At 42.5% G+C, this 24,586-nt stretch overlaps 1 protein-coding gene and 1 long non-coding RNA gene across 2 annotated transcripts; one reads left to right on the top strand and one right to left on the bottom strand.

Annotated features, from left to right (window-relative positions):
• Nucleotides 1-258: 258 nt before the first annotated feature.
• Nucleotides 259-4,534, bottom strand: LOC310734786. Its single transcript, XR_014536125.1, has 3 exons — nucleotides 3,058-4,534; nucleotides 639-744; nucleotides 259-528 (listed from the first exon to the last, which is right to left on the bottom strand). It is a non-coding gene; the product is annotated as an uncharacterized lncRNA (long non-coding RNA).
• Nucleotides 4,535-4,627: 93 nt separating this feature from the next.
• On the top strand, nucleotides 4,628-24,335 carry kansl1a (KAT8 regulatory NSL complex subunit 1a). Its single transcript, XM_083557089.1, has 14 exons — nucleotides 4,628-5,205; nucleotides 8,091-9,355; nucleotides 17,673-17,814; nucleotides 17,961-18,091; nucleotides 18,184-18,313; nucleotides 18,482-18,644; nucleotides 19,608-19,787; nucleotides 19,918-20,082; nucleotides 20,167-20,321; nucleotides 21,022-21,140; nucleotides 21,231-21,288; nucleotides 21,384-21,496; nucleotides 22,614-22,896; nucleotides 23,076-24,335. Exons 2-14 carry the CDS (start codon nucleotides 8,157-8,159, stop codon nucleotides 23,205-23,207), a joined length of 2,970 nt encoding a protein of 989 aa, XP_083413215.1. The 5' UTR covers nucleotides 4,628-5,205; nucleotides 8,091-8,156; the 3' UTR covers nucleotides 23,208-24,335.
• Nucleotides 24,336-24,586: the final 251 nt, after the last annotated feature.

Here is a 24,586-nt window from a genome sequence, read left to right as displayed (position 1 = left end):
TATATTCTTCAGACAGGAAGCTAAAATGTTATTTATCCTTAGGTAATAGATCTGGATAAGGGTGTCTGCCAAATGCCAGAAATGTAAATGTAGATGTATTGGTGATATTTGCTTGGAGTGTGTAGGAAGGATGGGGTGAGTAGAAACATCTCAGGGTCAGAGGGTCACCTTTTATATGTGAAGAAAAAACTATTTCCCTGTGGGATCAATAAGATATTGTTTAAAAAAAAAAGGAATAAAATTCAAAGAAAAGGCGACCCCAATAATCAAAGTAAATTTTATTTCAAAATCATTTATATAAGATACATTTTTTTAAATATATGATAGAAATCCTGTGGGCCCATGCTGCTCTAGGACATTGACAATAAATTCCGAGCCATTGTAGTGCCATTTCTGATCCAGACAGGGCGAACTCAAGAATTTATCCTCTTCTATACCCCTGACTTTTGGCCAAATATTTGTAATGGTTCAGTCCGATGAAGGAAACCCAGAAAGGAATGCAGAGATCCCGCCCTGAAGAAAGGCGACCTGTGCATGTGAAATTAAGGATTCAAACAAAATTAATAACAATGACCATATGATGCGGCAAATTCTGCGGTAAACAAATAAGGTCTGATGATGTCAATGAGTGACTCAACCTGAGCGTGACGCTTTCCTTCTCATGAAGTTTCCACTGCACTTTTCACACAGGCCTCGAATGCTTCCATTAAATCCTTACAGGCTTCAGCACCCTTCCCTTGGACACTAAAGAAGATACAAATGTTTTGGTGAAGAAAGCTGTTAAGTCACCATTGGCATTTTTGCTACACATATACACTCAATTCATATTAGCTCAAATCCAATAGAATGCAGTGCACGTGACTGGCTCAGTCTTGAGCAATGTATTGGGATTTAAACTTCTGTTGAATAAAAAACCCAAACCATCATGTTGATCTCACACTTTCTACACTTTGTGCCCTGCAAATGAATAGGCTTTCTCAATATTATTGCATCTATTTCTTTCCAGGAAGCCATTAAAGTCCTACAAAGCCACTCAATTCCTCTGGGACAGCCAAGAGGTCGCTCCTGTAACGTAACCTATCAACGGCATCAACTCGGACACTGCTAAGTCATACCCTTTTGCATGTCCTGCGTGTTCCCAATGGCTATATTTAAAATAGCAGATATACATTACTTAAAGTTGTTGCTAAATTCAGCCCCGTGAGGAGACAGCACACTATTTTGAATCTCTAGAACATCTGAGCTCAGCACGTTGAGCCATGCTACACTGATAACACCACTGTATTTTCCGCTGTGAGTGAAAAACGATGGGAAAAAAATCTCTTGTATCCACCATCTCATCACAATCTCACAAAGAGAATATGCAGGGAGAAATGCTGAGTTAGAAAGACATTGTATTGTAACTGTAATCAATTATAATCTATTTGTGTTTCACATATAGAGCAATAAGCTCTTACACTATTCAGGACAACTGCCATGGAGTTAAAAGGGAAGCAACAAGGTTCATGTTTCATTATATCTCACAGCATGATGCAAACCCAAACCAAAACCCTAACCCAAACCCCAACCCTAACACAAACCCCAACACAAACCAAACCCTAACACAAACCCCAACACAAACTCTAACCCTAACTCTAATGAAAACACCCAAACCCTAACCAAAACCCAAACCCTGACCCTAACCCCAACCCTAACACAAACCCCAAACCCTAACACAAACCCCAACACAAACCCTAACCCTAACTCTAATGAAAACACCCAAACCCTAACCAAACCCTGACCCTAACCCCAACACAAACCCTCAACCTAACTCTAATGAAAACACCCAAACCCTAACCAAAACCCTAACCCTAACCGCAACCCTAGCCCAAACCTTAACACAAACCCAAACCCTAATGAAAAAACCCCAACCCCAACCCTAACACAAACCCTAACCCTAATGAAAACACCCAAGCCCTAACCCCAACCCTAACACAAACCCTAACCCTAATGAAAAAACCCCAACACAAACCCTAACACAAACCTAAACCCTAAACTTAATGAAAAGCCCCCAACCCTAACCATAACACAAACCCTAACCCTAACCATAATGAAAACACCCCAACCCTATCCCACACCCTAACACTACCCCCAACCCAAACAAAAAATCCCCAACGCTAACCCAAACCATAACACAAACCCTAACCCTAGCGAAAAACCCAACCCTAACCCAAACCCTAATAAAAACACCTCAACCCACACCTTAACACAAACCCAAACCATAATGAAAAAAATCCCCAACTCTAACCCCAGCCCTAATCCAAACCCTAATGCAAAAAATCCAACCCTAACACAAACCCTAACCCTATTGAAAACACCAACACCCTAACACAAACCCTAACCCTAACCCAAACAAAAAAAAACAACCCTAACACAAACCCTACCACAAACCCTAACCCTAATGGAAAAACGCAACCCTGATTGGTTGCTGCATGCTTGAATCCAGTTTAGTTTTCCTCCACTTATAAATAAAAAGTTACATATTTCATTTTGAAATGCAGTGAAGTAAAATTTTCCCCAAATGAAAATGCTGTAGTAAAAGACAGATACGCAAAAAAGCTACTTTAGCTAAAGATTATTTTGCTAACTTACCTCCTTACTCTCCACCACTAATAGAAACCAAGCAACAGATGACTAATCTTTAACATATCTTTTAAAATACCCTTTAAAAGTCTCACAAACGTGTACGCATGAATGGTCCATTAAAACGTCGCAGCAGATTTTCCACCAATATGTATCAAATGCCCTTCAGAAGACTACGCTAACACACTGACCTAGTAAATATTTAACTCTCGCATTAGACTGCTCATATGAATTTGTATCAAATCAGTGCACGACTGATACGGCAACACGTGTTGACTGATACTGTGGAAAAAAAGGACGTCTAGCACACAACTCAGCAAATTCGGAGCAAATCGACGTGTTTATAATGCTATTCCAAATGCATTTGGGTCAATAAGGAAGCAATAAAAGCATAAATACAATAAATACAACCGGAGGAATTGGTACTGGTCTCACCATTTGTCCGTCTCGTCTTTAAGGATTTGGCATTGAGCAGGAACGTCTACAGACTCGGGCATCTCTGGTGTCTAGGTGTTGGCTAGGAAGAAAAGACAAACTACAGGAGACTTGGTGAGCGAAGAAACGTTGTTGTAATCCAAATAAGAAAAAAGAATGTGTGAGAAGACACGTATTTATACAGGCAGTCCATGGAGTGGGAGGAGAATAAAAAGAGGTGGGGTGGAGTGAGAGTGAGGGGTAAATGAAGGAGCTGGCCGTGAGCTGATCACGTATGGAGAAACCAGCCCGTTACGGAACAAGGTGCATGGTGTCAAGCAGCAGGCGCAATTAGAACCAGCTGAGCTCGGAAATATCCTTCACAACAGCCGTTCTACCAAAGCGCTACACATACAGATATGGAGAAAAGTATTGGGACACCAAACTTTTCCAGCCGTATGTTATTCCTCACCAAAGTGTTAAAGGCCCACAAATGTGTAGGACGTCTTTGGATGCTGTAGCATAAACATTTTCCATTTACTTTTCAACTAGGAGACACAAACCTGTGCAATGGTGGACTGTTATTAAGGATTATTACTAGGAGGCTGTATTTAAGTAGCTTTTTCATGTATCTGTACTTTACTTATGTATTTTCATTTGGGGAGACTTTTAATTTAACTTTTTGTACTTTTTACTTAACTAAATTTTGCAAAATCAGTCGTACCTTTTTATTTTGGGCAGTGCAAAGTAATGCAGAGTGTGTGTTAGAGAAGTGAAGAAAAGAGTGCAGGCAGGGTGAAGTGGGTGGAGAAGAGTGATAGCAGGAGTGATTTGTGATAGAAGAGTATCTGTGAGAGTGAAAGGGAAAGTTTATAGGACTGTGGTGAGACCTGAGATGTTGTATGGATTAGAGACAGTCGCATTGAGTAAAAGACTTGAGGTGGAGCTGGAGGTAGCAGAGCTGAAGATGTTGAGGTTTTCGTTGAGAGTGACGACGATGGACAGGAATAGAAATGAGTTTATTAGAGGGACAGCGCATGTTGGACGTTTTGGAGACAAGGTGAGTAAGGCGAGATTGAGATGGTTTGGACATGTGCAGAGGAGGGACATGGTGTATATCGGTAAGAGAATGCTAAGGATGGAGTCACCAGGAAGGACGAAAAGAGGAAGGCCAAAGAGGAGGTTTATGGATGTGGTGAGGGAAGACATGCAAGTATGAAAGAGGCAGATGTAGAGGACAGGGGGGGTATGGAGACGGATGATTCGCAAAAGAAGAAGAAGAAACCGTACCTTTTTATTTCTGAGTGGAAAAAACATTAAGATATATAAGACATAAGATATAGTTGCGGTTATTAAGTAGTAAAACTTTTCTTGCAGGTTATAATAACAGGAAATTAACTGCTCGATGTGGGATGGTGGAAGTATATGGGGATCAGGGGTGCATAAACTTTTAGGCGCTTCCAAACTAGCAGGCCCATGCGGCCTGTGGAGGTGCAGTGAGAGGGTATAGTGAGTAGAGCACAGTGCGGATTGGGATGTGGCTCGAGGCGTGTTTCCGGTTTAAGGAGAAGAAAAAAAAAAAAAAAGGAAGGCTGGTGCGTGCCGCCAGAGGGCGCGCGCGTTCTCGAAATGTGGTGCGGCGGCAGGCGCGCGCGAGAGGCATGTCTTCTCCCGCCTCTGCGCGCGCTGTTCGCCCAGAAGCAGCAGTAGGAAAGGAGAGGAGATGAAGCGGCCGCCATCTTCCGCGCGCTTCTACCTCTAAACGATGGTCCGGAACACAGGGCGGACACCGCGATCCACGGCGAACCAGGGCCGTTCGATCTAAAACCGGGGAAGTAAACAAAAATAAAAACCATCTGGTGCACGGATTCTCTCTTTCTCTCGTTTTCTTTTTCTCCTCTCGCCGTTTACCGTCAGCGCGCGGCTGCGGAGCTTCGCCCATTTCGTGATCACGGAAACCCGGAGCGACAGGGGCGCGTGAACGAGAGCGGGTTCCTCCGGGGAACACGGGACTGATTCGGACACCGGGGAATGCACCGGAAACCGTCCCGCTATTGTATGTCGGGTTTTTTTTTCTTTTTTTTTTTTTATCTGCACGCTTTTTTCCCCTCTTCATAAACCGGACCGAGTGCGGAGTCGCAGCTGAAATTCCCTCGCGCGCGTCACGTGGTAGGTTCCTGCTTTTCTCGCTCTTTGTGTGTGTGTGTGTGTGTGTGTGAGTGTGTGTGTGAGAGAGAGCCACGGAGGTCGGGGTTGGGGCCGAGTCTCGCGCCTTAACGCCGCACTGAGAACCGGGCACGCGCTCATACCACACACACACACACACACACACACACACACACACACACACACACACACACACACACACACACACACACACACACACACACCTGTATAGAACAACGGAGAAAACCCGGGCCCACACTCACACACACACCAACACCGTGTAGAACTATATACAGAGTCACACACACACACACACACACACACACACACACACTCTCTCATATTCACACGTGTATTGTTCTCTGTGTGTGTAATTTTTTTTAACTCCTGGATCAGCAGCTCATGATCTTCTCTTCCTTTAAAAAAAAAACGACTAGCAGCTTTTGATGTTTGATACATTGCTGAGACATTAGTGAGATTGTTGTGAGAGATTGGTGTGTGCGATTGCTGAGACTAGTAAAACAGTGAGATTGTAGAGACATTACTGAGATATTGCTGAGACATTAGTGGGAGAGTGAGGGATTGTGGAGGTGGGGAACTTAGTAAGACATTAGTGAGAGATTTCTGAGAAACTAGTGAGATATTGGGGATAAAAGCTGGCTTGGTAAATGCGTTGCGAAATTGAGGTCAATGACTTGTTTGCTGTGTGTTTATTACAGTGTGTGTGTGTGTGTGTGTGTGTGTGTGTGTGTGTGTGTGTGTGTGTGTGTGTGTGTGTGTCAGAAAGCTAGCATGTCTCTTAGCGGGGTTTTTAGCTCACTCTAGCCCGTCTGAAGCTCACCTTGGGCTGGGCCACATACGCTAACACACTGCGGCTAACACGCTAGCCCTTTCCCCTGTCGTGTCGGGTTAGCCAGCAGCTAATTATGCCGCTAAAAGCGCTAAGCTATTCTGTTGTACTGTCTCGGGAGCGCGCGCTGAGACCGGAACCGAACCTGCCTCACATTATAATTATCATCATCATCATTTATTATTACATACGAACATTAAACACTTATATAAACCTTTCTGTGTGTGTGGTGATTTTTTATTAGCCGTCAACAAGGAGAGCAGATGTGAAGGCTGTTGCATAAGTTGAGCTGATTGAAATGCTGCACACGGATACAGAACTGCACGACCTCCTCTTCCTCCTCATCCCCTCTTCCCTTCTTCCTCCACTTCCTCTTCTCCTCCTCCCCTCTCCCTGTTCTTCCTTTTCTTCCTCTCCAACTTCTTCCTCCCTTTCCCCCTTTTCTCTTCTCCCCCACCGCATCCTTCTCTTTCCCTTCTTTCTCTTCACCCTCTCCTCTATCTCTTCTTCCTCATCCTCCTCTTCAACTTCTTCCTTTTCCCCTTTGATCCCCCTTTTCCTTCTTTCCCATCGTTTCCTATTTTCTCCTTCCCTCCCCCGTCCTTTTTTCCTTATCCTAATCTCCTAATCAATGTCTTATGTCTCCTCGCTCTCTTCTTCTCCTTCTATTTATCCTTGTTATTTCTTCTCCTCTTCCCCATTTCACTTCTTCGTTCGCTTCCTCTTCTTCCTTCCCCCTTCATCTTCCTTTTCCCCCTTGTCCTCCTCTTTCCTCTTCATCCTCCTCCCTTTAAAAAAATCCTCCTTTTGTTATTTGTTTATTGAGTTTTAGTCTTTCGTGGTCATGTCACTGTAATGATCCGTCTCCTACATTACCCACGATGCCGTTCGATCGTCTACTGAGGGTGGTGCAGTGGGGGTTTATGCTGCATTCAGCTCTGGGTTGCAACTTGTAATTCATGATACTGTACATCCTGCGAGGTTCTCTCTAGCAAATGGCAACACAGACGCTTCCATTCCAGAAGCCTTTTCTTTTTTACCCTCATTTGCATTTAGAAAATGTAAAAAATCCCTTGTTTCTACTTGCAAATGATCGTTTTGAACAACTCGAACACGGCATTTCCTCTTGTTCAAACTTTAGCAAAAAATAAATGCGTGATGCAGCGGTGCTTTAGCGCTTTATTCTAGGGCTGAAACGATTCCTCGAGTAATACAAATACAAAAAAGCATCGAGGCAAATAATTTGGTTTAGTCCATTTAATTACACAGGGAGAGGCATGTTTCCCCACGGATTATTATTACTGTTGCAGGAGAAGATCCAGGCCAAAGAAATCAACACAGTTTGGGATAATTTATAACTTAATAACTTAAACCTAAAGAAAACACCATACAGTATGTTTTTTGAAAAAGATTTACATATTTTTTTATTTACATTTTAGTGTAATATGGGAATTGAATGCACGAAATTGGTTTAGTTCACAGATTTGCAATTTCAACAATAATAACCGTAAATTTTTCTAAAAAGAAAAATTTTGTTGATTTTTTTTTTTTTTAAGAGACCCGTCTTATTTTCTTTTGTATATTTAGTATTGCTCTTTTTGTTCTTATCTGATTATTCGATTACTTGACTGACTAATCGGCTGAATACTCGATTACTAAAATAATCGATAGTTTGAACCCTACTTTATTACATTTATTGCACCTTCTCATCATGCTCCAATTTTCAAACTTGTCCGGATTACTAGCGGTGGCTCTGTGCATACTCAGAGTAGAGCTGCATTGCTTTATAAAACGTCGCGTGCATTGTTAATCAACAGTCTTGACATTAGTTTGCAAAAGCCGATTGATGCTGTGAATTCTTTGAAAGAAAGTGGTGTAGGTGCAATGCCCAGGTTTGGCTCAAAAAACGACGGACTTTAAATGAAACTAACCAAAATTGGGTTCAGAGTGGAGGCTTTCTGCTGGCATTGTGAAATGGTCCACCAGTCTGGTTTGTCTTTTTTTGTTTAACGTCCCACCTTTTGCCCGTCCCTTCCAGGTGCTGTAGGTGGGCTGGCGTTGACGAGTCCAGAAGCAGGCTGCTGTGCCCTTACTGCGGCCCTGCATGGCTGCGATGGCGCCCGCTCTGACCGACGCCCCGGCCGAAGCCCGCCATATCCGCCTCAAACTGGCTGCCGAGAGCACCGGCAACTCCACCAACCTTCTCCTGTCTGCACCCATCTCCTCGTCTGACACAGCGGTCTCTAACGGCAAACGGCACCACGAGGAAAACTGTCGGCGTTGCTGCAACGGCAAGGACTCTCTGCCCGAACCTCTGAACCTGGGCAAGTTGCAGCCACTGGTGGCCTCCTACTTGTGTTCGCATGTTGGGCCTGTCGCCGACGAGGGCGTCAGGATCAAGCCGTCGGTCCTGAAGAGCCGAGGGATGCTAAACGCGGATCTCCTCTTGCGTACCGCGCTGAGTGGCGGGCAGCCGAAGAGCCTGGTCAACGGAGGAGCAGGAACTGGAGCAGGAGGCGGAAACGCGATGGTCCCGGTCAACGGACTGTCCAAGAAAGCAGCCGTGCCCAGCACTGCGCTCCCCGAGAAAGGCAGCATTGCCCCGTTAAACGGAGACAATGCTAAACCTCCCACCGGTGCTGGAGCTTTGATACCTCTCTCGTCCAAGTCTGGAGACGTCACACTGACTGTTTTCCGCCCAGATCCCAAGCACTCCCGAGAGCTTGGAGACTTCCATAGTCGAGTCCTGGAGGATACAGGTGTCAATGGCTCGCCAGAGTTTAAAGCGCCCCATAGTGACCAGTCACTTGTCGGCAAGCCTGGAGCACTTCCTGTGACTAAAAGTAACCCTGGTGTCCCGCTCAATGCCCCCCAGAGCTCAGCTTTGAACCAGCGTAGGTCTTCTCCATCCTCCCCCTCACCCGGCGTAGAGGCGTTGATCCTTTGCGAGCGAGCGCAGCAGAGCCAGCGCCGGCAGGCCGACATCTCGGCTCGGCTGCAGCGCCTGTGCAAGAGGCTCCAGGTAGTTCAGGCCAAGCAGGTCGAGCGGCACGTCAAACAGCAGCTCACAGGCTTTTTGCACCACACCACGTCCCAATTCTCTACGTCCAGAGGGGATGAGCTCCTGAAGAACGGCACTTTTTCCACAGAACTGGAGAAACTGCATCTAAGCGGCACCACCGGTTTAAGGGTGGCCGAGGCGCAGTTTGACTCCGATGCCACCGAGAGCAGCTCAGGCGGTGAAAGCGATGTCGAGGAAGAGGAAATTTCCAAGGTGGATCCTGAACAGCGACATGTCAAACTGTAAGGGTTTTTTCTTTCTTTCTTTTTGGTTTAAATACAAATTTTATTAGAGGAAATAATTAAGGGGTGTTTAGAAGAGGCGCTTTGCCCTGACATCGTATATGTCAGTAATACGATTATTTTGAGTTATTTTTTATTTATTTGTTTTTTAAAGAGTAGATCAAATTGCAGGCTATACATTTTCACTGCTTATGTCATTCTCGCAAATGTACAAAAAGTACTAGGTGAACTTTTTACCGTGGAAACTAAATGGCAGTTTGTATCAACGGGAAGTTCACCATCTTTACTCGATTCCCTGACTCGATTCCCGGGATTTTAGTGTTGGTGTCTAGAATGGTGGTTACTGGTTAAGGTGTTGGAATTTGGATCCAAAGGTTCAAATCAAATTCGAAATGTTTATTATATGACCAGTGTTTTGGTGGTCCCATGTTTTCCCATGGTGTGCTTTGTTAAAACCTTCTCACTGAAGTAGAGAAGTTTCAACTCCTCCTCTTACTCGTAAACAAAATACTGCAAATTCTAGTTCCTCGGGTATTCGTACGCATAATTCAGTGTCTCGAACTGGTATCCAACTGGGTCTGCTGCTCCACGCTGAACTTCGTCAAGAGCCCCTGTTCATTCTCACTCTGGCCTTGTTTGCTAAATGAGATCATTGACCTTCTTCTCATAACGTGAGCTCGTCCAACGCCGCGTCCCCGCCCTCCTTTTGCAAGGACAAGTTCCTGTTTCTGGAAAGCGGACAGATTTCACGTTGTGGAATCAGTGAGAAACAAAGTTCATTACTGTTTTTCTTTATCTGCATGGGTGGCTCGGAGGCAAATTTAGGAAAAGTGCCCACCTCGTGATCTCATTGACAGCCAGGATATTATTATTATTTAGTTTTAAAGAAAACAGATGAATTTTAAGACCGTAACGTCTGAAATGTGTTCCATTTTTTTATTTTATTTATTTTTTCAGCTCAGCGTTTAGGGAAATGAAGGAAAAAAAAGCAGCAGGTGCTGACGTGGTGAGCCGGCCGGCGTTACGGCGTAGGCCGATTATTAACGATCAAATCAAACAGCCATGAATGGAGCATTTGGATGGCAAATCTGCACACTGGGACGTGTCCCTTTTTGTAACAGGACAAGGCTTTGCTTTTTTCCTCTCAGGTTTTTTTTATTTTTTATATATGTCTAATATAAGTATATAAGTATATGTATAATATAAGCCTCTCCTCGAACCCAGCCTCACTCCATCTAGTCCTTGCTTTATTATTTATTAGTCCTTGATTTAGAATGCGCATGCGCATTTGTCTAATCTACTAGTTACACTACATCACGTGTCGTACGCGTGCTCTCCGTAGGGAAGTTTTGTTTGGGTTTTGCAATTTACTCAAAAACATCAACGCACACAACCGTAAAACAACAATCACGACATTATCATAGACGATATGCGTATGGTACACCCCAAATTCCTTATCTGCATTCTTTACTTGCTGGATGAGTGAAAGCTGTTCATTGCGAATGTGATGTTTCTTTATCTCAAAAGCTTCATCTCTGATCCGAGGGGGGAAAAAGCAACGGGCAAGTGTCATGCGGGATTAGTTCCGTTTTCATGGTTAGTCACTAGAGGTCGTCTGATAGCTCGTTTGGATTGTATTTGCCGATTGGCGATCTCCGTGCAGCGCGCGCACTCATGCGTAAAAACAAACATAGCGTCAGTGATTCGCAAGTGATTGTCAGAATGGATTTTTGCAGTAGTTCCAACAAACAACTCGATCGGCAATCAGTTGACTTCCATTAGTCACGGTTTGTTTGGATGGTTACGTCACCGTTGTTGTTTTTTCTCTCAAATACCTATTCAAATGAATATTTTCAGCACCAGACAAAGGTCCGGGGATTCCTATTCTCTTTTGGTTATGAACTTCATAGGAGTTTCACGTCTCTTTACTTGGAGATGCACTTCCCTTTTTTTGCAAAGATGTTTTCTAACAGACATCTTCCCTCCTAGTTTTAGTGTTCTTTCCTGTTAGTACGAACATTGTTTCCAGACGACTTCATCTCAGGAGGAGCAGTTGATGTATTTTTTTTCATTGCGTTTTTGGACTACTCTCATATTTTGACCCGTTTCACCTCTATGCAGGATCTCACCTAACACTGGTTCACACTTCCGCTAGAGTCTCCCGTTTAGCTTTTTGTTGCTTGTGGGCGTGGCTTATGGTAGTCCTGCCATGAGCTGTGCACAGTACACACTTTGGAACGATGTAATAGTTTTATGTTCGTAGCAGATTTGATTGAATGCAGATGAAGGAGGGCAAAAATGCACACAGGCAGAGACGCTATTTTCAGCTCTACTGTCATTTAACCTCTTTTGAGCCCTGACACAGAGATAATGAGCGTTTGTTGCTCTGTGGTTGTTGATTTAAGCGTAGGGTTGATGCTTAACTGGTTCTGCTTCATACTGGCTTGCCCAATTGCTCTGAACTCCGTGAAGATGACAACAGCCGATTGGGCAGCTGTCGACACGAAGCGAAACCAACCGAGCTCCATCTAGAGCTATGAAAAGAGCGAGAACTGTTTGACTAGGAATTGAATAACACCTAAATGCCTCAGAGATGTAGTGCAGTATTATGTTTTTTGCATTATGTAAGGTTTTCTTGTCTTTGTGTCATTGCTAGTTTGAGGGCACCTTTGAGGGGTTTCTTGAATTTTTCTAGGCTTGGCTGTGCCCAGGAAATCCGAGACAAAGGCGGAGAAGCTTGTTTGTTGTCGTGCTGCCTTTATTACACAGTTTCAGTAGAATTTTGGTTTATAAGCATCAGGGTTTATGAGCAACTTCATGGTCCTGAAAGGAAAGCGGGATCTTGATGAATGACTACACATCACAGTGGGTGCAAACGTACTCTCAACACCTGATCACGTGGGTGCGATCACGACTATTACATAAGCGGCATTGTTCCTGCATACTGTATCTTGCGTGCATCCGGACAATAAGATGTTGAAAAAGAACGGCACATGCTACGTAATACCATTGCTACTTTTGCATTACACCTAGGGTTGCAAAATCCCTGGAATTTTCAAGACTGGAAACGGGAATGAATTGGGAATTTGCAGGTTAGCCTATAACCAGGAAATGAATTGTAGTTGGAAAAACAATTTTGCAGGATAAACTTGGGTTAAAACAACTCAGTTTAATGGTTTCAATCACATGCACTGTGCATTCCTTATAACACATTATTTCTTGAATCCTGAACAAAAAACAAGGCGATAAAATGACATAAATATTACCTAATGTTTAAAACTTTCTTGTACTGTGTGTAAACGTTTGTGCAACGTTATACTAAGAATTTATGCAGAGTGAATGTAGAGGGTGTGGACTCAGTATCCCTGCAGTAAGTGTGCTGTGTTTGTGATTGAATGCGCAGGGTTGAAATTCAACTGTAATCGCATAAAATCTGGTTGTTTTAACCAAAATTATGCTGCAAGATTTTTTCCCCCAGATACATTTAGGTTCCCTTTTTATAAGCTAATCTGCAATTTTGTAAATTCCCAGTTTATTTCCATGGGAAGTTTTTAGTCTTGAAAATTCCACACATTTTGGAATCCATTATAATATAGTTTTTAAGAACTTTTCCCAAATTTTGAATTAATTTCCATAAATTCCCATGAGTTCCTGGTCACTTTCCAACTTGGAATATCCCCGTTTGCACCAGTTGACCCAATCATCTTATATAACCTTTTCAACCCTTATTTATGCTCCCACCCATCCTCTCCTCTTGTTTGCATTCCTTCTCTTTCACCACTCTCTCTCCCTCTCGCTCTCCTCGCATGCTTTTCCTTGTTTTCCCGGCCTTCCTCTTCATTCTTGTGCTCCTCCTCCCTCCCTCACTTACTCATTTGTATGTCATGACTCAAACTTTCCGGCTAATCGCGGACCTCACGCCCATCTCGATTCATTGTCTGCGTCAAAGACTTTTCTGTGTGTCTCGCTGCTGTTCTCCAGACAGAAAGAACGTCTCGCAAAAGGCTCTTTTCATTTAATGTATCTCTTTTTTTTTTTTTTCATGAAGTAAAGTTTCGGTTCGAGAATAACCAAATTCTAGTTATAAAGCAGTGAGAAGTTCAACTAGCCAAAAGCAGGTTTCAGGTTGTCGTTTTTTTCCGATAGCTAGGTTGAATTGTACTTGCTGATAACGATTAATTAACTAATTGTTTTTAAAATGTATACTGGCTAAAAATAACAAATCAAATGTATTTGTCACATACATACAGAGTATGACAGGCAGTGAAATGCTTTTTATGTCTGTCTAGCATAAAAGGAATAGAATTTAAGGAGAAAAAAAGTAAAAAGGTAGATAGAAAAAAAAGAAAAAAAAAAAAAACTACCGTAATTTCCGGACTATTAAACGCACCCGAATATAAGCCTCACCCACTGAATTTGACAAAGATTTTTATTTTGAACATAAATACGCGGCACCTGTCTATAAGCCGCAGGTGTCTACACTGAAACTAATGAACTTTACACAGGCTTTAATGAAAGTCAGTGTCTGTAACACGGCTTGTATCTAAACAGTAGCCTACCAAGAAAGTCATTGTTCACTGTCTTCCTCCTTCCTTTCACAACTATTTCTCTCGGCAGTTTTTCTTTTGGCATCGTTGTGCGTTTAAAAATCACCATCGGTGAAGCTTTTCTCCTGATGCTGTGCAGCTCAGAACACAAGTGAAGTGTGTTTTTTCATGCCCGGTTGTTCTCAGCGTGACGAATGATTCGTATTTCCTGTTGACAGTCCGAGTGAGCGGCAGGTCAAACGTCAGAGGAACCACATCCATATTTATGATGTGGTGCGGCCCGATTCAGTGGGAGCGCATCTGATTTAATATAAAGAGCTTCATTGGTTCACCTGAACCCGTGCCGCAATTTCATTGGTCTAATGTTACGGGTCTCAGTTTTTTGTCTTGATCTTGTGAAACCGGGAAAAACCCATACATTAGCCGCTTCATTGTTTAAGCCGCGAGGTTCAAAGCCTGGGAAAAAGTGAGCGGCTTATAGTCCGGAAAATACGGTATATAAAATATATGAACAATATTTGTGAAAATATATGTATATACATGGATGAGTATGGCAGATATTGACAGTACAAATGAAAGTGATTTAGTGATTGTCCTTAGTGTCCATGTGCAGTATGGGATCTCAACGCTCCCATTTCTCCCTGAAAAAAAGTACTGAACTTTATTAGGAAAAAATTGAATAATAAAAAAACAAAAAGGTACTGAATCATAATGTGCTAATTGAAGTAAATATGAACATATTCATTAGTAAATATGATTATTTAATTAATATAGTGCTCTCCGTGCAGCGCGCAGTCTTGAATCCCGACGAAACGACTGACACCCATAACAGGTCATGTGCTTCACCGACCACCTTCTAACTGCTCCAGACCACACGTTAATAGATTCAAACGACAACCAGCGCTGCACTGCTGCGGTCTACATTGCCTGAGAAAAAAGGGCTGACTACGGACCTTTATTTCTGGTTAAAACGATGCCTCGGAGCTCCTTAATACAGAGCTCATCAGGTTTCACTTGTTTTTCCCAGGCCGGGGACTTCACATATTTCTTTCTTTCTTGTTAAGATATATTCAAAGACCTTAGAACTAGGATACATTTGACTTGCATTTTATTATTTAAAAAATTTAGAATGTTTATTTTTATAATTTTTTTCATTCAGTTATTATTTTGTATTAAACAGTTTCATGAAAGCTAGTGTGGAAAATTGAACTTGTTGATCCACTCCTGCTACTTCAGGGTTTGAGAAAGGGTTAAGAAATCTTTAAAGCTGTGAGGCTTTTAGCTAGCCGATAGCAGAATTCGATATAAAGTGCTCTGTGTTTCAAACGGCTTCTTGCCTGTTGTATGTTAAACCCGCCCCCTAATTTTCCGCTAATTAGAAATGCACAAACACCACGGTGACAGAAATGCGACACGTTTTAAGGTTTTTTCTTGTAATCAAACTCGTGTGCGGCCTTTTTTATTACCTGTGGGTTTTTTTTTTTATATCTACGCACATCTTTTCATGTTCGAGTGTCAGAGCACAGCAATATCGAGCCGAGATGCAGTAAAGCACTTGCTGTGTGTGTGTGAACATTGAATTACAATTATCTTGGACCTTAAGTCATAAATTCTGTGTTCTAGGTCTTAAATAATTTTAAACTGGTCTTAATTTTCCCATGTCCATGTAACGCTAGCTGTAATGCTCATTGAAATGCTCCTGTAGCACTTTAGAATGTTTTTGTTTTTGTTTTCATGGTGGTGGTGTTTTTTCTTTCGCTAGTCCAAATACATGCGACTACAAATGAGACCAACATGAACATCCCATCAGCATTTTGTTATTGGTGCGAATCTTTCTTGGATTATATTTTTCAGCTAAGTGCAAGTTTAGCGATACTTGGCTTGAAAGAAAATGTAATTGGTTGCTAACGAAATATTTGTGTTGTGATGTAGTTCTTAAATTTCATTCTCAATGGTTTTAAAAAGTCTTACATTTGATTTTTTGAAAAGTGCAGAAACCCTGCTTTTACTGCACTGGAAGCAATGGTCGCAGTTACTCCATGTTAAAGACTAAACTGTAGGGGTTCAGATTGTCTCGCATTCCTTTAACTTTTGTCGCATTTTCTGCCACGTGCGTTCTATTTTAATTTGTAATCTCTTATATAATTGGTCCACTTAGGTAATAGATCCAGTTTCTAATAAAAGGAGTGAAAAAATCCTGAGTAACTGTTGTGTAATGTGTATAATAAGGCAGCAGTCATGGGCAATGTAACTGTATCTCATCCAAATCAAAATACAGACCATTGCACGTCAGTGAAAGGGGGGCGTATTTATTTTTGGTTCGATGCTTTGTTTTGTATCCGCGCACCCCACTGAAAATCCTCATTCTAAAAGTTGAACATTTTTGCGCTGGTGAGACAGTTGAAGTGGTTTCTTCCAAGTTGCCACATGTAAGACATGACTGTTTTGTAGAAGGTGGAAACGATGTAAATCATGGCTTGTGTGTATGCAGAGGTACCGCGTGATAGTGCAACGAGAGGAGAGCCTCTGCCATATTGTCTTGAAAGGTTATCCGGTATGGCAGAACTCGTCACGCACAGCACGTGAGCACGGAGCGTGATGAGCAAGCTCAAGTGGCTTGTATAACCAGTTTCACCTTAATAGTGGCAATAATGGGGAATTTTTTTATTTTTTTTAAGGATTGAACACGATCTTTGAACACAAGAATTTTCTTTGTTTGCATTGTGCAGTATGTATTAAATCATTAGCCTGGCAAAGCAAGTAGACTTTATCTTAGAGGTTCAGTGGATAGATTTTTTTTTTGCACGCAAGTGTGTTTGGTGGGCTCCTCATACCCCAGTGGCTTTCTTTTTTTTCGCCTTCGTCCACCAATCAGAATTGTTTCCCTGGTAAATAATTTTTTTAAAGTGCATTCTGTTGAACATTGTCTGAGAGGTTTCCTTTCTGCAATCTCAGTGCATCACTTGTACTATATACTAGTATGATTTTACATATACTGGTGGCTAATTTTGATGGTCAGCCAATTTTTAAAAACGCTTACTGGATTTAAAAAAATAACACCATGTAAAATAGTACTGAACTTTATTACAGAATTTTTAAGTAATATATCATGAAAATGTGTTAAATAAAATTAATTGTTAATAAATATTGAGGAAAATGAGAACATGCATTCAAACTGAAACAATAAAACACTTAAATAAAAACTGTTTTAAGGACACTTCAAATAAAACAGTAGGGGTTCAGTAGCTGCTTAACAACCCTGACTTTCTGTATGTGAGAATTCCAAGAAAGAAAAAAGTTGACCCTCTTTTTGTACATAGCATGGATGATTTTTTTTATTTTTCATTCTCATTTGTTTGATCAACATTAGCATATTTAACCTGTATCATGAAATAGTTCTCGTACTGTAAACGCAACCCGGAAAAACTATCAGTATGAGTTTTTGACCAAAAGTTCCAGCAATCCTCTATCGCCACCGATTAATAGGCAAAACCGATAAATCCGTCAAACTTTTACTATACACGTACATCCGGATGTTTCCAGATTCAGCTATTCCTTTCCTGATGGCCGAGTAAAATCTGAATGTTGCGATCTCAAAGGCCCCAGCTGGAGTTCTGAATGCGTCCATGCGAAAGCACCGTTTTCACCTGGGATTTTTGTTTGGAACATGTCAGAATACTGTGTGTACCACAAGTGTCTCACATCAGTCATTATGTGTAAGGTTTAATTGTGATGTACAACAGCGCTCACCTGATCTTCCCCCGGTTTAGGTGGAGAAGAGCGGAAGGCCGCTTCGCGCTGGAAAGAGCCTCCATCATAAGCCGCTGGACGTGGCTGCAGGCGCACATCTCGGACCTGGAGTACCGCATCCGCCAGCACACAGATATCTACCGCCAGATCCGCGCCAGCAAGGTGAGTATGATACCTTAAACACAAACCGAACGCTACGCAAATGATGTGCTATACAATGTAGCAAACATATTATCAGTTTTATATACAAACCTACATATTATGTTATTTGCCTGTTACATTGAGCGTCTGATCGATTCGTCCCTCAGGGCTTAGTGGAGCTGGGAGACGACTCCTTATCGGCCCAAATCAAGACAGAAAAGCCCCGGAATGCCACAGGGGACCTCGGCCATAGCAGCAGATATCAGAGTGACCGGTCAATTAACAACTTTTTCCACTGGTAATAACTAACGAAGGGTTAAATAACAATAATATAAAAATTCCCAAAAAATTGTGCTGTGAGTTTTGCTGAGACATCCATAACCTTTGCAGCACGACTGTAGTGTCAGATGTTAAGCTTTCTACGGAGAGCAGCTGTTCCTCTGCGCGTGTTCGACCCGTGATCAGCTGTAAGAAACGACGCCTCATCCAAGCCAGTGCGCTTCAGAACCATAGCAGCAAGGTGTGTGTGATTTTAATGACAGTTAAGAATGTCATTAAGTTTCGATCTTAATACGCCTCTGTCCTCAGTTTTGAATCCTTTTTTTTTTTTTTTTTTTACTTTTTTACACACACTATTCCACTAAATCCTGCATTACAAAGCCGCCATTATAATGTAATTTCTCCGCAGGTGCAGAGAGTGTGTTTGCCGACAAGACCATGTCACGTGAACCCAGCTTGCGTGATGTGCGGTGAAAATCAGCCTAAAGCCGAGCTCCAGTTTGAGCGCCCTCTGGTGGACAACATGGCCGTGCAGGACCCCAGCATCCATCCAACACTGTCCCTGCAGTCAGGTATCAGATACACAGTTCCACCACTTACTCAGTATTTGACAGGCTTTGGATGCAGTGTGATTGAACTGGTGAAGCATTAAGGCCCAAGTGCAGATATCCGTATAAAAGAACGTGATCACATGACCACAATGCTGCACCAAGTATGATGTTGGGGATGTGCACAACAGACCGATACGATTCACCCCATATTATAGTGCAGTGCAATCCGATTTTAATTCAATTCAACACAGTTCAATACGATGCAATGTAAATAAAACAATGCTATGCAATATGGTACAGACAGCTCACTTTTATTTCCTTGTTTTAGACAGATGGCTAATCATTAAGTGCCTTAATGCATGGCTCTTTCACAAACAGGCCTTTGTAGAGCAAAAAAATTAAAGATTAAATAAAAGCAGATGTTGTTTTGCTGTTCTTTCTCCAGAAAGACGCAGCTTTACCACCCGGCGTGTTAATCTATATTCGTTGTGACTCTTAGGAGACTCCTTGTTCTCTGTAGCTTTGTGATACGTCATATATGAATGAACGCTCTGCGAAACAAGGAGAAATCAATCCACATAGAAAATATTGGTCACAAATTTTTGGTCACTTTTTTTAATAATAGTATAGTACTGCAAATCAGTATCTACAAATAATTATATATAAGTAAATTGTTTTTTTTTACTGATGTTAAAATCTATGCATCGCGATATAAATGGCGATTTGCCCTAAATCAATGCATCACATTACTGTTTGTGTCGATGCGAATCGCTGAATCTTACCATCCCTACATATACACACATGCATATTAGGACCCCTGGTGTTGAAACATTGCAACTGCGTTACGTGTAATTAATAAAAGCCGATTTTGAACATATCGCACACGTCAACAAATTCCGCTTTGAAGCAGGAACAACTTTGTGATGATATTTCGGCCAGGATGTTAATCAGATGATCTAATCCGTGTGTCGGTTTCTGTTTCAGACATGCCTCTTGCTATACAGCTCCTGCGAGTGCTGAAGACGCACTGGCAGACGCGGCACATGGAGAAAGTCAAACCTCAGAAGAAGCCGCCGCTCAAACACAAGCTCTCGCAGTACTCCTCGTCATCGGCACTATCCAAGCACAAGTTCATGCTTTCCAGCTCACCCATGGCTGCCATCAGTACGTATTATTATACTAACCCTGGCTGTGAAACAAATCACGTGGGGGGAAAATGGCTCCGTTTTCATGTCGCCATCGCAACTGTCCCTTTTTATACTTAACTGGACCTCTCCTTTTTTTTGTCTCTCAGGGTTCGCCAGCCATAAGAGTCGATCAGAAAGGGCGCGGAAACAGGCCGAGGCCAGCATCCGCCTGACTAAGGCTGACCCGCACACCCCGTGCAGGACCAGCCGACTTCTGGACAGGAGCCCCAGCCGGAAGAGGGCCAGGGAGAACTCACTGGACCGAATTGAGTGTGAGTACTTTAAATTTATATTTAGATCTGTGAACTGGATGGCTCAATCTGAGGCTTTTCTCATTGTGATGTGTCCCTGAACAGCCCCGAAGCTGCAGTTTGATGCAGGAAGCCCTTATCCTGCGTCTCAGCCAAGCGTCCAGCCGTCCACCCCAAGCATCATAGGACGACAGATGTGTCTGGCCAGTGACAGCTCCACCCCTCTGGGCCCCAGCAGTCAGGCTGGCTCCTGTTCAATGGTACACACCTTTCAATGAGCTTCTCATGATCTTTTCAAACAGACTCTATGTTGCAAAAGTTTATGACTTTCCTCTGACTGGTGCCTCGGGCGTTGTGTGAAGAGTTAGCAGTAGGTGGGATTCGGAGCACTAGCATGCACCAGCTGTTCAGCACACTAGCATGTGGACGTGGACTAGCATGCTTCGTCACTTAATTCACTTTTTTGCACACAAAATCCCTGCCACTTCTGGTGTTACGACAGTCTCATAATATAGAATGAAGACATTTATTAAAGTACGCTAAAAGAAGTAGAACATATCTTTAGAAAGCGAAATGTTAAATGTAAAACACACGTTCTTATATACACATCTGTAACTGTTTAATTAAAATGTTCAATTTATTCAATTTAATTTATGTATTATTGAACGAAGCCAGGCATTTTATTTAAAACCGTTTTCAAAATGTAACCTATTAATAATAATAATAATAATAATAATAAACTATGCTAATACACAATGACAACAGTGTTCTCTGAATCATCAAAGCCCACTTTATTTAGCTTTCTCCACCGTCCACCTCGGTTCAACAAAAAGATTCACAAACACCCATTTATCGGACTTATCTTAAACACGAAGCATCATTTAAGTTCATCACAACGGATTGTGATATTAATTATCGACCACTTCCTGTCTCGTGCTTGTCTTTGAACTCCTTTCGCAGCCAATGAGAAAGCGGAGAAGCGAAAACTCATTCGACATCAACAACATCGTCATCCCCATGTCTGTCGCCGCCACGACCAGAGTAGAGAAACTCCAGTACAAGGAGATCATCACACCAAGGTACGCAATACCGTATCTGCTTCAGATCACCGTATACGGCTTCTCGCACCTGCATTACGTTTCTCTAACACTACTTCGTTTTGGTTTCAGCTGGAGAGAGGTGGACGTGGTACCCCTGCCTCTAGCTGACGAAGAGGAGAACGTAGAGGTACAGGAACTTGCCTTGACTTTCCTTCGTTGCAGGCTGCACCATTTTATTTATGTTTGAGGGGTGGGTGTGTGTGTGTGTGTGTGCGAGCGCAGGTAGAAGACTTGTCCGACACTGCATTTATGCAGCTCCATCAGAAGTGTGAAGACCAGGAGCGCAATCGCTGGAGATGGACCGCCCTTACTCCTGCCAAGCGCAGAGGCAGCAGGTATCTTCTAAATAATTCATCTGCATCCTGCAAACTGATCTCACCCTGTTTTTAATTACAGTGTCTTAGAAAATAGGGTAGTGATTGGTAGACTGTTCTTTTCTCGATTTATCTCCAATCGCCTTCTGCTGACTGATATTTAGATCTTCATTAATATAGTTTGTTTTTTAGGCAAAACCTGCCAATTTTAACACGTTGCACGTAGGAGCTCCACATTTTAACGCCACACTCATCAATCAGACTGCACCAAATGAGCATGTCGATGAAAAAGGCCAAATGAGTCAGTGGAATAAATGATTGACAATTGCTCCGATGTTCAGAACACTGGCCCTCTTCCCCTGCTGTCGCAAGTCTCATCTGGACCACATTTTACTGTGTGAAATATGAATCATATGCATGTGCGCTTTATTGATGTCAATGGAAAATGCTTTAAGTTTATTAATAGAAAATGAATGAGTATCAGTCAGTTGAATGATTGACATTATTATATTCGTATGTAATTAGCGATGGTAAGATCGAGCCGTTCTCATCGGTGCACCGGCATAAAAGTTAACAATGTGATGCATTGATTTAAATAAAAATGTGCATCGGGTTAAAAGCGTACCACCTCGAATTGCATTGCATCATATTTCTTGGTGTTGACTTCCTTCCATTTATCAGGTTTTAGAAGAAGAGGAAAAAAACACAACCCTAAACTTTTTTAAATTAGATATTTATATTTATGGCATTTAGCAGACGCCCTCGTCCAGAGCGAAGTACAAAAGTGCTTTAAGTCTCTATCCATGAATAAATCTACAACGGTGCGCTAGATTACAAACGCAAGATTTTTTTTTAGATAATAAATTTGGTTTTTGTATAATAATGAAATGATCTATGCATAAAAATATACAAATGTTAAAAACGAGCATTTGATGAACGCAGTAAAGCCGCAGTACACCACATTTGAAAACAGTTTCATTTGTATTTTTAATCGTATCGTGACCCCGGTTATGGAGCTGCACCCCCCTTTTATATAGTTTTTATATTAAGTGTTCAGAATGAATTCAAATTCAAATTCACATCAATTCATCATCCGTGATCAATGTATTTTTTATGTCTCTTCCCGTTTCACCTGCAGGTCCTACAAGTCTGTGGACGGCAGGACAACGCCGTCTCTAAGCGGAACGACCCCGTCCACTCCTCAGCCATCGTCTCCGGACACGGGACACTTTCACCTGCTGCAGGATTACGGGCCTGTTCCGTCCCCCCTCAGCCCCCCCAGTCCCGATACCCCATGCTCTCGTGATGCCCACACACCCTCATCGAGGGACTCGTACATGCCTCATGCAAGAGACACGCACCGGCCGGTGTACAGCGAGGACACGCGTTGTTCAACACCAGACTGCACCTACGAGGAGAGAGTAAGTACATTGCTAATCATAGTAAGAGGGAAACGGACAAGTTACAGAATAAGGTTCAGCGTGATTCCGGATCTAGGCTTGTAGAATCGGATGTAAATCAGCAGCCCGGGTGTTCAACCCATATAGGACAAAGCGAAATGAGTCCTAACCCCTTACATTTGTCTTGGATCATTTTGCAGACGGTGTTGCCATGGGAACGCAGGAGCTTCCCCCTCCCCGAGGACCCAGTGCTGGAGCCCAAAGCGGAGCCGCAACCCAGTCAGAGATTCAGCTGTGGCGGCGAATGGGAGAGCGAGACATCTTCGGCCTAACTGCCGTCTCCAGCGCGAAGCCCCGCCCTCTTCCGTAAAAAAAAAAACCACGCTTCTTCCAGCATTAACCCACAAACGAATAAAGAACTCGTATTAAAAGCAAACCAATAAATATATAAAAGAACTTCTGTTGTTTGATATTCAAACATCAGCCAAATATTTTCACGGTTTTTAGTGAACATTATGGAACGTAGAAATCGCAACCTGTCTCATGAAGCTCTTTTCTCACAAAAAAACAAAAAACAAAAAAAATCCGATAGTCAGTTTTCGGTGTGGTATTTGAACCTGTCAGGTGAACACTTTGTAGCGCACTATGTAGCAGACTTCTTGGAAAGGGGGGCTCGACCAAAGGGGTGTTTCCCTGCTAGTTTGTGTGTATGCTTGTGACTGTGGAGTGACGACCAAAAACCGCTTCATTAATCCCGACTAATAGACACATCAAATGTATCTTCCTTACTAGAGAACACACCTTCAACTAGAAGCACTTCCTAGGATGTCCTTATGTATCTCTCTCCCTCACACACCTACGATTTTCATCCCCCAGTCTGATTCACGTCTGGCGCTTTGCCAAATCTGTATGTTTGAACCGTACACACTTCCTCTATAAATGGAAGTCTTTGATACATCATGTAGAATATTTCCAGCTGGGTTTTTAGTTTTTTTCTTTAGTCCCAGGATGTGATGAGATTCTTTAATTTCAATATCAATTTCACCTTTAAAAAAAACCTCAATCACTTTGTACAGAACATTTCATTTCCGCTCTCCGTTCTCTCTCAGGTTTTCCAGTCGGTGACATGGTTTCTCTTCGAAACTGTCCTTTTGTTGCTTCACTGTTCCTCTCTACGACAAATTTGGCCTCAATTCACCATCACCTTTCCCCCCCCTGGAGTGTAACTACTGGCTATGCAAAAAAAATCGACATGATGGTTGTCTCATCTCGTGTCATCTGTGTGTTTTTACTCGCTTTGTTAATGCTTTTTTTTTTTTTTCTTTCTTTCTTTCTTCTTCTCTCTCCGTCGTCTCGTTTCTGTATTTACATAAGACAGGTTCCATTTGAAGTTGAAATGTTAATTTGCAAAAGAAACAACCTTGTAAATAGAAACATTAAAAAAAATCAAACCCCTCCAACTGTTGTCTCTTGCACAAGTGTTTTGTGTGTGTGTGTGTGTGTGTGTGTGTGTGTGTGTGTGTGTGTGTGTGTGTGTGTGTGTGTGTGTGTGTGTGTGTGTGTGTGTGTGTGTCCGTCCGTCCGTCCGTCCGTCCGTCCAGATTTTGCTTTCCAAAAACACTTCTAAATATCATTTAATAGTGTGGGTTAGAAATGATGGCGGCACAAGGCTGCACGCACAGTCACAGGGAGCACCGACTTTCATAAGTCG

This window comes from Silurus aristotelis (genome assembly GCF_946808225.1).
Source record: "Silurus aristotelis genome assembly, chromosome: 12".
NCBI classification, from domain to species: Eukaryota; Metazoa; Chordata; class Actinopteri; order Siluriformes; family Siluridae; genus Silurus; species Silurus aristotelis.
This window is presented reverse-complemented; position numbering and strand designations above follow the sequence as displayed.